Raw genomic sequence first — 14,630 nt, 5'->3', positions numbered from 1 at the left:
TAGAGGAGAAGGAAGTGATATTATAGATGGTATGTAAGAGCATCTTCTGACTGTTCTATGTTTCTTTGATTGTTTTAAAGATTCATTAGGTGTACTGTTGTCGACAGTGCCTATTAATTTTTTGTTAATATAAATAAACCATGAAAACTGTCTTGCTTCTGCATGAATGTCACTCTCCTTGGCATAGTATCTAAAGTCCATGCTTTTGTCAGAAGTAGAGTCATCTTAGGCATGCTAAAGACTAATATAGCAGTAATTCTAGAGACCTAGGTTGGTCTTTAGTTAACTTGAATGTTTGGTCTTTGTTTTGTCCAGCCAGGAAATGGCTATGTTTTCAAATGAAAAAAATCAGGTCTTCCCTCTAAAGTCATTCTGTAGTTATTTGAAAAGACTAGTTTATGAAAAGACATTGGAGGAAGATGGGAAACAAGACAAGTGAGAAAAGCCCATTTTTTAATAGTGCTCAAACTTATCTGTGGAGCCTATATTTCAAGTACTGAGAAGAAAAGCCCCCGCCACCTCTGTCTGTGACTGTTCCTTAATGAAGCTCTGAAGCCCAGGTCTGACAGCACTGGGTTTACAAAGAGGGAATGGGTGTTAGAAAAAGTCAAGTTCAGCAGAGAATACATAAAACTTAAATTACTTTTGGCAGTCTGTCAGAAAAAAAAAGATATTTCCTTTATAAATCTGTCCACTGTGCATTTGAATATGATTGTTTTGTCCAAATCTCCTCTGCAATAGTAAAATAAGGACGAGTCTGGGGGCTTACGTCAGGCCACTCAGAGCTCTACAGATGATCAGGAGATTCTTTTAGGCTCATAGCCAGATCACAGAAATAAAAGCTGAAGGAAAATATGTATTATTCTGTTAAACTCACCTCCCTTCTGAGTCATGAGTGCTCCCCGTTTGCGTGTTCTCTAGTGCTTTGCTCATCCTAGCGCTGAATTGTCAATACTTCTGGGGGGGGGGAGGTTGTTTTTCCACTGCTAACTTAATTCCATCAGTCTAGTATCATTGGCATGATTTCTCTCTCATTTGGTATTTACATCATCCTGAATTTCAGAGTAAGTTAAAATGTATCCAGCTCAGCAACTGGATTCCCATTTTGGGAAGAACATTAGATACTCCCCGTTTATAACTTAAAATGTGTCACATACATTTCCTTTCATGTACAGGGGTCCAGCTGGGATCCAAAGCACATATGTAAGTCATGGCCTTGAGAACTGCTTGGTACTCTGGTTGGTTGGTTGTTTTTTTCAAAGAAAACTAGTTTGTAAATTAGCAGGATTTTTACATGATACATCACAATATTGGCTTCATTTCTGACAATGAAGAGTGGAGACTGTTGCTTTATAAATACTGTTAAAAGGACAATCCTTGTAGGTCTACAAGAACTCTACTTAAGTGGGGGACAGAACTGTTGTCACAGTCATTTTCCTTTTGAAACCCACCAGAAAGGATGTTCTTACAAGAACACTGCAAAACTGCAAAGACTTGGGTTCTTGCTAAGTTTGAGGATAAGTAGAGCAGAAAACAATAGTTCTGTTCTTCTCTAGTTTGTTTTTAAAATTTCACTGGATCTTCTTTGAAGCTGGTAACTCATAGTTCATGATTCATTGCAATAATAAAGCTCTGAATGACTGAACAAGTAAACATCCTGGCTCCAGTAATAAAACAGACATTCTGAAAAGCACAGAAGAAATACTGCATGCCAGAATGTTCTAAAATACTGAAATCAATTCAGTCTTCTTTGGAACCCAGGAAAAGATATTATGGTCCAGATGTGCAAAAAGAGTGAAAATACTGTATAACCCCCTGTATTCTTCACAGCCTCTGTAAAGATGAAATTGGGTGGTTCTCATCATGAAGAACTGTGAAGAATCAGGATGACTTTCAGTCTTCAGGTATTCAAAGCCACATAAAACTTTCAGACATCACTGTCACTGATCAGAGTATGAGAAGTAGCTCCTTGGACTGCTTTGAGGGCTCAGCTTTTGTTCGGTGCACATGCCCTTTTTCTGTCAGGTGGGTCTTGTAGCAGGACTTATCAGAGAAATCTCTAAATGAGAAAGCAGTAATGTCCCTTGGAGTTTCATTCCAGGTATGGAAGGTAACAAATGATCCTCCTAGTAACAGCTTCTGTAAGTTTTTTGTCTCTTTAGTTTTTATATTGATATATGGCGACTGTAACAGGGAACTTCCCCCTGGACTGAAAAAAAAAGATTGCTGCTGACTTTTGGGAGTTTCCTTCAAAGACGATCAGATAGTTGTTCTGTGGATAGAACTGGCATTTTTCCTTCACTTACTTCACTTGACTAAAAACCACACCAAATTGTACTACTTCAAATTTCAAATAGAGATTGATGATTTGTACTCCATGAAAATCTCTGTAGAGTACGAGGTAGGATTTTTCCATCATGTATGCAAATGTTATTGCACCTAAATCAGGCCGTCATTATTTTGAAGAATGGTTAAAATCTGCAGAAGCCAAAAGTAGCTTTAAAGTTCAACAAAGGGAAGTACGAGAATTTACACCTTAACTCCGGTCTCCCAAAAGCAGTGTGAATTAAAAGGACCGAATGTCAAGAACAAGGCCAGATTGAAGGCCAGTATCTTTGTGAGTTACTTCATTCAAATGTAACAAGGGTGTGGAGGGGGAATAAATAACAAGAAACATCAGGATGCGTTTGTGCATAACCAACACTGTTTCGATGATGAAATACAGTTTGTGACATAGCATCGTTGGCAATTGACAATACACAGCTGCATCTGTCTAGTGAAACCTGGCAAATTCATGGCCCTGCTTTTATGGAGCACTGTTTATAATAGACATAATGACTGAAACCTTGTTAGATCTGTGAGGAAGACCTCAGTCTTTCTTTTGCGCTGTCATTATTCTGCAGGTGTCCTTAAAGAGAAGTGCACTGAGTCATTGCTTTCTTGTTTCTTTTCACACTGTCCTTACAGCCACCTGCTTTCTCCTCCAGTCCCTTAACTCTTCTGGGTGATCCCAGATACATGCAATTTCTTCTCTATGCTATCAGGATACGTATGTGCTGGACCAAGAAATTGTCATCTTCACTATTTAAACTGAGTGACAGTGTGATTGCAGGTTTGCGTCAGCTCCCACATTTCATTTACAGTTTGTCAATATTATGTTTCTTCTGCCTTTACCTCAAGTCTTTTGCTGCCTTTTAGTCTTTGTCTCATACACACTTATGTGTCCTCTCGTGCTTTCCTTTCCAAACACATTGTCTTCTTTTCTCATCCTTTTTTCCTTCTGTGTCTTTGTCCTTCTTCACCTTGTACTCCCTGCTTTTGCTCTCTTTGTCCACTCCCTCTGCAGATCTTAGCTGTGCTGTAACTTCTCCTTTGTAAAAACACGCTCCAGACTGTTCTCACGTTGGCACTTCTGTCGTTTGCGTTCCCAACACCGCTGTGCATCCATTTGTGTTGCCTGGCACAGCAACGCACGCGCTGCAGCACCCTGCCTACCGCAGGGCTCCGCTCGCCCCTGGCCACCTCCGCCTGACCCTGGCTTGCAAAGCTTGGACCCCACCGTGTCCCCTGGTCGGACCGAATCATGGCTGTCCCGTGGGTGTACTCACTCCGGTGCTGTCGAAGTGCCCCCGCTGCACAGCTTCCTATTTATAGGAAGTGAGCTAATGTTAAAACACGGGAGGTAAGTTGTCAAATTTAGCTGGGACCATCAAGATGTGCCCTAGCATGAATTTTCCACTAAGTTAATTGCAAAGTTGCAGTTCTTAACCTGGGTTCACACCTAACGGTCTCACTCCCCAGATCCTCTGAGTATTTTCCTCTTAGAGTCTGGGGAGGTGAGTGACAGCTTGGAGCCCAATTTGGGGATGCCAGATTAGACTTCAGCTTGTCTTTCTGGAAAAATGTCAGTCCTGGTTCTGAGCACCCCTCTCTGGTGGGAAGGTGGCAGCTTTGGAGGGGCTGTGTCTCAAGACATCCCCTCACCACTGCATGGTGGCTTTGTCACGCTGCATGATGGTGAGCAATGGGTTTGCTTTCAGACAGCTATTAACTCTGAACTGGGCTTCAGACTGGAAATTGCTAGTACATGTGCAAGAGAAAGAAGGATGTTGGGAGATGTATGTAGTAGAGTACTTTAGAATCGCTGGCTCTGAGAAGGGCATGGAAGACCTTTTGTGGTGTTTGCTTATTGCACAAACTGTTAGCCTGCAGGACTTGATTTGTGCTTCCGTATTTCCTCATATGCCCTACCACGTAACGTTAGTCAATACTGAACATCTACAGCAATGGCCATAACAGATAAAAACATTATTCATTATTATATTTATACACACTTTCTCAAAAATGTAATTTCAATTTGAGTTACAACTATATAAGCAATTAAGAGATAATTGGAAATGGGGTTTTTACATTAAGTGCCTTTCATTTACAAATACTGTGACATCCTTCTCTGCTTCCCTTTATATGTTATATATGTAGGCAGGCCAGTTGATACAGCTTGCCTGTAACAGAAATCATGTGATTCCACTACTGCACATGGGAGAGCATGATTTGGAAAGCAAATGCCAAAGACCATGGAACGTGGCACATGTCCACATCCTCACTCATCCCTGTACTGTCTCATGGGCAATAGTACTAAGTAATACTACATGTTTGTTTTTTCCCCAGTCCTAAGCTTCATTTACTTAATTTTTGTGTGTACCCTTACAGACACCACATCAGTGAGCCACATTGATTTCTGTTCTGTGGATGCTCAATAACACAGAGAGTGCGGGAAACCAGCACAGCCATTGGACCTCAATGCTGTGGAAAAGCTCTGCTTCTGCAAGGCTTTTATTCTTTTAACTCTGTCAATCTCACTTGACAAAAAAAAAGGGTGAAGTTTGTTCTGAAGGAGAACAACCTGAAAGCGGAGAGGCATTGCCTCTTCGTTCAGTGTTACCAAGCTCCAGGATTGGGGTTTTTTTCAGTTGTTGTTCATTGATTATGTTGCAGACTTGCTAAAAAATCCTTCTGGCATTCCTCAAAACACTGTGCACACACACTAAATTAGTCCCCAATACAGAGGTGAAAACATACTCCTCTTTCATGTTGCTCAGCAAAACACCCATATTTATCAAGAACTATTACAATATTTAGACTTTCTCCATGAGCAAAATATTCTCTTATGCAGCCCTTCCCTTCAGTTTTCACTGCAATATAGCATCTTAGAGTTACTAAACGTTGCTTTGTTTCTGTTAAGTACTTTATGCGAAAGGATCTTATTTATTACAGATATGAAAGAAATTGTCTTCTTTTCCCCAAAAAGTTGTTCCAAAACTTTACTGTTGGCCCTTCATGGACATGACCTAGAGCAAAAGCTGAGTCAGACTAGCAAGCAGCCTGATGAGGAAGTGACCTTGTTGTTGTCTCCGCTTACTGCATCCCACTCTCTGTGTATGTGATGTCTGACAATTAATTAGTACTAGACTGTACCTATTTAAAATATCATCCACTGACAGCAAATGCTGTTCATTTTGCTGTGCAATTTGAACAAATCAGAATTTCCTGGTACAGAGAAATCAGCCTGCCCTTATTAAAGTAAATTGCCCAACACTTGTTGAGCTTGGTGGATTCAGGAGCAGAACCTAATTGGTGAAGCATTCACTTTCAATGTACAAATTTGAGCTACAGTAAATAACACTTCAGATCTTCATAACTGTTTCCAATTTTAAATGTAGTTAGTTCTGCTGTTTACGTTTCCATTTCCCTCTTTCTCTATTATGGTCTAGCAATGACGCATTGGTTATGCTTTGAGAGTTGATTATATGAAGATATATACTGTTGCATAAGGTTTCTTCTATCATTGATTTGCATATTGGAACATGTTATTCTTCTGTAAGTTTAAGTTTGCTCTAGGTTTTATAGGTATTGTAAGTTCTGATAACTGATAATTCTACATAAACCTTCTAAAATTACAACAAGTAGAAATACTTCCTTTTGTTCAGCAAAAATATACCCTCTTTTCTTGATTTTCTGTTTAGTTAGCTTTATTTTTTTTGATCATTCATATCCTCATTATTATTTCACCTACCTAAGACCTATAGTAGGAAGAGACATTTCTGTACAACTTGTGTCCTGTTCCACTGTTGTTCCTGCAGAAGTACTAGAGCTCTGGTGGCAGTAGGACTTTCCCCAAGATGATGATAATCTGTTTTGTTACACCCCAGTTATAAACTTCAGTTCCTTTCTCTTCCACACTTGAGGCTAGCTTCCTTTAAAATTAAGTTTTATTAGAGAGACTTTTAAGCCAAAAAACCAAGGGAACTTAATCTCTAAAGGAATTAGCCTTCTGACACCTCTAGATTTTAAGATTTCTTTTGTTTTAAAGTTCATGTGTATATAAGTTCCAGTAAGCTGTAGTTACAGTACTGTAGTCTTTTTAAAGATTAAAGAATATATAGCATTGAAACTATGCTAAATGGAAAACTGCAGGCTGGTGACCCACAAACAAATGTAAGCAGAAGAGATGGCACATCTGCATTCCTGATTCTTTCCGTAAACCACACTATTGTTTTAGCTACTGTTTTGGCACAGTTTCTTCTGGCTGAGCCAGAGTTTAGACCATGGATAATCTGTGGTCATAACATAATGAGAGCAGAATGTGAAGAGATTGTACTCTATTGCAGTACGGTTGTGGCAGCTGAACATTTACCTTCAGCTAAACCCTGAGGCAGGACTAGGAACTTTTCTACCAGACCTCCTTAGTAGTCACAGTAGAAGCCACAGATTTGCCAGTTTTTCCATGTTTTCTACCGTTGAATCTGCTTATTCAGCCAAGTCATTATCTTGAATCAAGCGAAGGCTTTTATTCATGACAATTTGCCTGGAACTTACTGGATCAGGTAGGAAAAGAGCAAGTGTGTATTCATGATTTGTTTTGCTTTTCTAGTCTATTTAAGATCTCAGTTTGACAGCCTTTACTTTCAGTACCCTGCTGCCTTTGTGCCTAAATGCATTCAGCTGAGCTGTTGTGTTCATTTATCACATTTTGGTACAGTTTGTTCAGGAGATGGAGCTCACACCAGGTCCTGTACAACATTGATAACTGACTTGTGTGGGAAGCAAGGAATTGAGGAGATCTACCCCAAGAGTGCAAAGCCTTATAAAAGTCAGTATGACAAAGTTTCCTCCAGTCAGTCACAAAAGCCTGCAGTTTTGAAGGCTTGAAACTTGACATAGAAACTGGAAACAATCAGAAGATAATTTTTCTTACAAATGGAACTGGTCATAAAACATATATATATATATACATATATATATATATATATACACATATATATATATATATATATGAGAACTGGTAAACCAAGATATGAATCCCAAACAAAACTGCTCCCTGCTCAAAAATTCTTGTGCCTGTTGAAGGAACACCTGTGAGACAAAGCATTGAGTCCTGTCATGAGGAAGTAGAAGAGAAAGTGGGACCTTAGGGATACATTCCTCTGAAGTTAGGGTGTAAGAGACCAAGTCTTACTCTGTATTCTGTGTGCATTGCTAATCCTCTCTATTGTAACTGGTGCCACTTCTGGCTGTGTTATGATCCATTTTCCTAGAAGAGTTTGTACATCCTACAGTCCTTAATTTAGCTTGTATATAAGGCTGGTGAAGTCAACAGAATTCATTATTAGGACTTGGTAGAGCCTATATCTGAGATCCTGCTGGACCTTTCAAAACGTAAGTGAAGTTTGATTCCATTCAGTTCATTTCATCATGTTAAGAAGCGACAGTGTGACTTTATTTAACCCTGGAGATGAGGACATGATCTGCATGGGCTTTAAATATTGTATGTTCTAGCTATAAATATGGTGCAGGCATCAACAGAAATATTCCAATTTAGGAGGGTTTTCCAGTATATCATTTTCTCAAATTCTTAACCTGTTTTGGTAAAAATAACTATAGTTGTTCTTGATGCATGTAGCTGAGGATAGAAACAGGAAAAGCCATAACATGTACTTCCTTGCACACTATCTGTTTATAGAAGAAGGGAGAGACTTGTGTCTTGTTGATTATAGGTATTATGCAATAGAGGCAATTTTACTCATGCTTTGAAGTAAAGGCACAAAATTTCATTTATTTTTCTTTGTTTTGTTTTTTAAACAATGATTTGATTTTCAGTTAAATAGAAGAGAAAGTTCAAGTTTGAAAGCTGGAACACTTATATATTTTAAAAGTTATAAATACAATACTGTTCTTGAATCTTTTATTCTGTTTTATTTTGGATCTGTGTTATGTATGACAGTTTGCTATTTCATGATCATGTGCTGTTTTTAACAAAGATTTCTACCATGTGAAAATTGTTTGATGAATGATGTAAAAATGTGTAAAAGCTCAAATCAAGGTCAGTCAAAAGCATTTTGGGACTTAGGCCAAAGCTGTCAAATGTTGACTACCATACCAAACAAAATCAGGCACAATAGTCAAAATTGTTTGTTTCAATATTTTCTGAAAAAGAACAGTGTGTGATTTTTTCATTTGCTGCAACACTTCATTTCAAAAATTTGTTTCAATTTTTAAAAGAAATTTATTTAAACTTGAGTGAAATGGAACATGCTGGCTAAGAAAGAGGAAAAAAACTTTCTGTTTAAATCTTTCCAATCAAAAATCAGTTCTTTTAGGTTGGCAAGAAAGAATTCTAAATGCTTGAGAGGTGGGGGGCGGGGGGGAGGCAGGGTGGCGTAAGCCACCCAATTTATGTCTGTTCTTTATGTACGTATGTTCAGGCCTTGGTTGAGGCCCAAAGTGTGAAATGAGGCAATGATACAGGATGAGCAAAACAGAAATTCATAATATTCATGTATTAGTTACTGCCTGATGTGGATGCTTAGCAGTGTATAATACAAAGTACACAATTTGAACCATTAAGCCCAAGAAATACAAATTGCTGTGGTGTTGAGTGGCTGGCTGTCTGAGCCATAAATAAAGGAGTCAACATTCAGCAAGGCTACAAAATCCTCATGCGTAGGAGGAAGCATCTGGTGAGTGTGGCTGTCTGTACATTAATACTTTTTCCAACTTTGAGTGTAATTATTTTGTACCAAATATTATCATAGAATCACAGAATGGTTTGGGTTGGAAGGGATCTTTAAAGGTTATCTAGTCCAACCCCCCCTGCAATGAGCAGGGACATCTTCCACTAGATCAGGTTGCTCAGAGCCCCGTCCAACCTGACTTTGAATGTTTCCTGGCATGGGGCATCTACCACCTCTCTGGGCATCCTGTTCCCATGTTTCACCACACTCATCATAAAAAATGTCTTCCTTACATCTAGTCTGAAATTCTGATATTCAGAGTTGTGATGCCACAAAAATATTTGTAAAGGACTTCACATGCAGAGTCCAGTAGCATCATGTCATTCCCTGGCCAGGGATCATTTCACCAGTCATAAACACCTGATTAATATCTACATTTTAAATGCCATATGGAGAAATTTTCTTAAATAAATGATCATATTTCCCAGACAGTCAGTGAAGAGAGGTAGACACTTCCACGTGCATGTGATCTCCCTCTGGAAAGCTTTCCATGCCAAATAGGAAACATTGGCATTAGACCCTTAAAAATTAGGAAAAAGTTAAGTACTTACTTTGAAAGCAGTGAGTCATACCTGCAATTTTTGTTTTTCTCACAAGTGTTGATGAGGCTGACTATTTGTAGCAGTCATTTCGTGGCCCTACATCGTTTCAGTTTTGACAAAGAACAGAAATTATGAATATAGAAGTGGCATGTGGCAGAACAGGCACATGCTTAGAGCTGTCCTCGTCTCTCTCAGAGCAAGATCATATCTACACAATGTCATATACGCAAACCTGAACTCAGTTCAAGGCAGCTACTCTGATGAGTAGACACATTGCAAAACTGCTCAGCTGCGTAAATACTACGCTGTGGTTAGTCTAATACCGAGCTTTGCAGTGCCACGCTTTCTTTAAAGCAAGTGCAGGGCTAATTCAGCTATATCTGTGCTGAACTAATCAAACACAGCATCGCCAGCCGGTCAAAAGAGGGGATTATCCTGCTGTATTCAGCACTGGTGGGGGCCTCACCTTGGGTGCTCTGTGCAGGTCTGGGCCCCACAATTCAAGAAGGATGTGAAGGTCCTTGAATGCACCCAGAGGAGAGCAGCAAAGCTGGTGAGAGGGCTGGAAGGAATGTCCTGTGAGGAGCAGCTAAGGATTTGGGGCTTGTCTAGTTTGGAGAAGAGGCGGCTGAGGGGCGACCGCATTGCTCTCTGCAGCTTCCTGAGGGGGAAAGCGGAGAGGGAGGTGCTGAGCTCTTCTCCCTGGGATCCAGTGATAGGACATGTGCCAATTGTTCAAAGCTGCATCAGGGGAGATTTAGACTGGACATTGGGAAGCGTTTCTATACCGAGAGGGTGGCCAAACACTGGAACAGGCTTCCTAGAGGGGTGGTCAATGCCCCAAGCCTGTCAGTGTTGAAGAGGCGTTTGGACAATGCCCTTAATAACATGCTTTAGCTTTTGGGCAGCCTTGAAGCGGTCAGGCGGTTGGACTAGATGACTGTTGTAGGTCCCTTCCAGCTGAAAGAGTCTATTCTGTTCTATTCAACTACAGCTATAGGGTTGGAAGATCCCCACGCTGCGTGTCAGGCTGTGATACCAAACACTTCTACACTGCACAAAACAGAGCTTGACCCATCTTTCAAATTTGACTTCCTACAGGTGTAGTCATCTACATATATGCACATAAGAAGAATTTAAATCTTGCCTCATTTTACCTAAGGAATTAGAATAAAAGTTAATTATTGATTAAAAATGCCGAGTTTCATTTTAACAGCATGTTAAAATGGATTTATTTAAGTGTCTCCTTCTGTCCCCTGCCATTCTTCCTGACAGACCTTTTGCAGTGGCCACAAATCAGCAAGTGCAGATCACCTGAACTGGAGACATTTTCATGTTATTGGACTGACGGAAATTTTTATAACCTCACTGCTCCAGGAACAATACAGCTATTGTACATGAAAAGGTAATAAAATGAAAAGAACAAAAGAAAGAGGAAAAGAGAGAGGAGCCATATATTTTGCTATGCCTGTTAGCTCGTTGCTGTTAATTTTTTTGCTATGATATGAGCCATAGTGTTTAAGGGCATAAAACTGGTTTTATGTGCATATTCTTCAGTGTCAGAATCTGTTGTTAATTACTTAGCAATTTGCAGCGATAAGCGTTACTTGGCAGATAATTAAGAACACATGCTTATTAAATTTACGTCCAGGTGGCAAAACTGAACACTGTATGACTTGGGGAAGGAGTTTTTAATAGGGAACTTCAGTTTATTCCTTATCAATCTAACATGCAACTGTGAGATTTGTTATATCTGTGCAAAGATGTGGAGTCTGGATACAAGCCCCTTTCAAATTTTTATTAAAGTTTTATAACGCTCCCATTGATCAGTTGCTAAATTAAAGTCTGAATGCAGGTCCAGGTGAAAAGGCCCCTCTGAGACTGCGGATAACGTTCATTGAGCCCTGTTCAATTCTGATTCAGATTCCACTTCAGCTTTTGTAATTTTCAGGTTGTTACAATGATTAGCCTGAAAGAGGCTATAGACATTACCAGTAATGGCTATTAAGGAAAACAGGCCTTTTGTTCACAGGAATAGGAGGATGTCAGTTTCTGTTCCATCTAATATACTTTCAACCTTTTTGATCTACAGACACTTTCTACTGATGATGATACATTTGCTTAGCAAACTTAAGCCTAATGGCAAGTCTGGCTTTCTTATTTACTCTTCTAAGACCTCTCAGAAATATAGGGATACAAGTTAAAACCACTATTTAAGTATAAATGTGTAGCTGACAGTTGTCAGTGGCATGTACTGTGAGGGTACAAACTTTAAAAATTAATTCAACTCAAGATGAAGTACTATGTACATTGAGCAGATCACATATTTCACTGTTGTCCTAGAAATTAGAATACTGCAATAAAAGATGTGAATTGAACATCCACATTAAAAATATTTCTGTTTCAATGTACAAGCAACATTTAAGGCTCAGGACTGAACTGTAGCCCAGTCTCCTACTTAACACAAGCTATAGTATCTAACCATGTACACCTTTATCAAGTCCTTACTCTGGCAGAGCTACAGCATCTCCTTTAGAAAAGTGTCTGGTCTCATCAGCTAAGCACAAGACACCAGTGCTTAGCGGCAAAAATGCTTCTTACTCAATTTATGTAGCATCTGCCTTTTTACTCTTAAGCACCCACTCCAGTATTGAAGGCTGCACTTGACATAATTGATTTAGCTTAATCCTCCTTCTGTACAGCTTCAATGCCTTTTAGTAAGAAAAGGCATTTATGGTGTATTTTTGACAAACCACGACTGTAATTTTTATAAAGATCCCTGTTCGGTCTATATTTGGGCTAAGAGATAGTATTGACACAAAGAACAGCAACAGCAGATCTGTTCATGATGAGATTTGTTTTTCTAAAGTGACTTCAGAAATACTGAATAAATATCTGTCACTTTTCCTGTAGACTATTTCTAACAATTTGGTTATTCCCATTTTTCTTTAACTGAAGACTTCTTTGGTTTCAAACCTGCTGCGTAGTTTCACCTTGGCCATATGAAAATGACCTTACACAAGTAGGAGTGTTCCTCAGTCTGAGAGTTCTTGCCACTCTTTATAATTCTGTTGATTTGTCTTTTTTAAGAGATGAAATGAATGTGATATTTCCTGCTGCATTTCTTTTATTTAGAAAGAACAATTATGAATTTTTGAACAAAGTCAGAATGGAAAAACGTAAGACGTTTCTTGCTAGTAGTTCCAAGCCTGTGTTTTAGAAGTTCTGTATCCCAAAGAATTTAGCCCTCACTCACTCTTCCCTTCTTTCACATCCTGCAGTCCTGGGTTGGTTTGTGCCAGGTCTCCTGCAGCATCCACCCTTGGGCACTTTCCCATGTGAGCAATCGATGCTCCAGTGCCTACATCCCAATACAGCTTCCCAGTGCAACGCAATCCCCTGTCCTTGGCTGTGCAGCTGGTGCAGTATTGATCTGCCATAAAAACTGGCTCTCACTGTTTCAGACCCCATTATGTAGATGGGCATCTTACTGCAATTTAACTTTGCCTGAACAACAGTTGCTTAAATGCATATCAAAGTTACCTAAGTTTGTGCTTGCTGGTAGTCATTAGCACCTACCAGCATAGCAAGATGTGTTCTCTGACTGCTCTTTTGGAAACAGCACCCAAAGCATGGAGATGCCACTAACAGTATATGAGAACCTAAACTCATTTATGCAGGTTGCTTGAACAGTGGTTTGGTTTCATTGTAAATCACAATCAATGTTGACATGTTTTTCTCACTTCCATAGAAGTTACGACTTAATCCACAATGTGTTTTGTAACATCTATAATTTGTACTTTGTAAGATCCGTAAGTATCTCTATCATGTGTATTGCATTTTTTTTGTCATTCTAGGAATGATGAAGACTGGAAAGAATGCCCTGATTATATCACTGCAGGAGAAAATAGCTGTTATTTCAACACATCCTACACCTCTATTTGGATACCATATTGTGTTAAGCTTGCCAATAAAGATGAAGTATTTGATGAAAAATGTTTCAGCGTTGATGAAATAGGTATGCTTCCATTATGCATTTTACCTCTATATTTTTATATCACAATAGGTGTGATGCTATAAGCTTTCATATTATTCATACTGTATTTAAATTTTCGCTCTCAGGAAAGGGAGTTTCCAAAAAATATGATACATAGGAAGGGATTTCGTTTTGTAACTTATGTAATGTGATCCACACCAGAAAATATTGCCTGGATTGGAAAAAGCTAAAAGGATAAAAGCAAATACGTGGTTTCTCGTTCTGAATACCAGTGGTCTCTCAAATGTCTGCACATGAGCTTGCTTTTGCTGTCACCCTGAGTGCTTTCTAATGGATGCTACATCCCTTTGTTCAGTGTGAGCAAGGATAGCGTGAAAATCTTGATTCTGCTAAGTTCTGGAACCAAACAGGTTTTTGCGCCTGAATCAACACTAATCTACAGAATCAGGATGTTTAGCATTTCTAAGCTAGAATTTATATTTATTGCAATGTGAATTGTGACTGTCTGGGACTTTGCAGATGTTATTGCTTGTTCAGAGCGGTGCTCTATGTATATGCAATTAATTTATTCCTCCAAGTGGCCAGAATAGCCACTGCTCTCTTTTCTTCAGCTGAACAAAATTAGATTAATTTTTCAGATACCACAGTTTTTCAATGTACTTCTACATTAACTAAATTTTTAATTTATCTTTCTGTGTTACTCCAGTTGTTGTTTTTATTTCCAGTGAGAACTCTAAATCTAAATTTTGATGGAGAATTGTTTATGTCTCAGTGTTTTATAAGCTAATATTGGGAATGTAGTGTAATAGGTAATACATTTTTAGTCTTCTTTATTATTCACTCAGGTGAGATTTATGCAGAGCAATCTACCGCCAATGACAGGGTCCCTTCTTGTTACCAAACTTGTAGAGACTTTGTCATTGACTTACAGTGTTTAGATTTTAATCAGCAAATATGTGGTTAATATGCTTTTTTTAGTCTGAAATAATTTAACAGTGTGTAGTAAGAATGATCATTTCA

The 14,630-nt window shown here is 38.9% G+C and overlaps 1 protein-coding gene across 2 annotated transcripts in view; it reads left to right on the top strand.

Annotated features, from left to right (window-relative positions):
* Positions 1 to 14,630, top strand: part of GHR (growth hormone receptor) — a 130,540-nt gene that overhangs the window by 102,543 nt on the left and 13,367 nt on the right. For both annotated transcript variants that reach the window (XM_049794352.1, XM_049794353.1), the window contains exons 4-5: positions 10,889 to 11,018; positions 13,471 to 13,631. In XM_049794352.1, coding sequence (XP_049650309.1) covers positions 10,889 to 11,018; positions 13,471 to 13,631 — 291 coding nt within the window. The remainder of the gene's footprint in view (positions 1 to 10,888; positions 11,019 to 13,470; positions 13,632 to 14,630) is intronic.

The sequence above is a fragment of the Accipiter gentilis genome, chromosome Z (assembly GCF_929443795.1).
Source record: "Accipiter gentilis chromosome Z, bAccGen1.1, whole genome shotgun sequence".
NCBI lineage: Eukaryota > Metazoa > Chordata > Aves > Accipitriformes > Accipitridae > Astur > Astur gentilis.
Note: the sequence above shows the minus strand (reverse complement) of the source record. Positions and strands in the feature narration are given on the sequence as shown.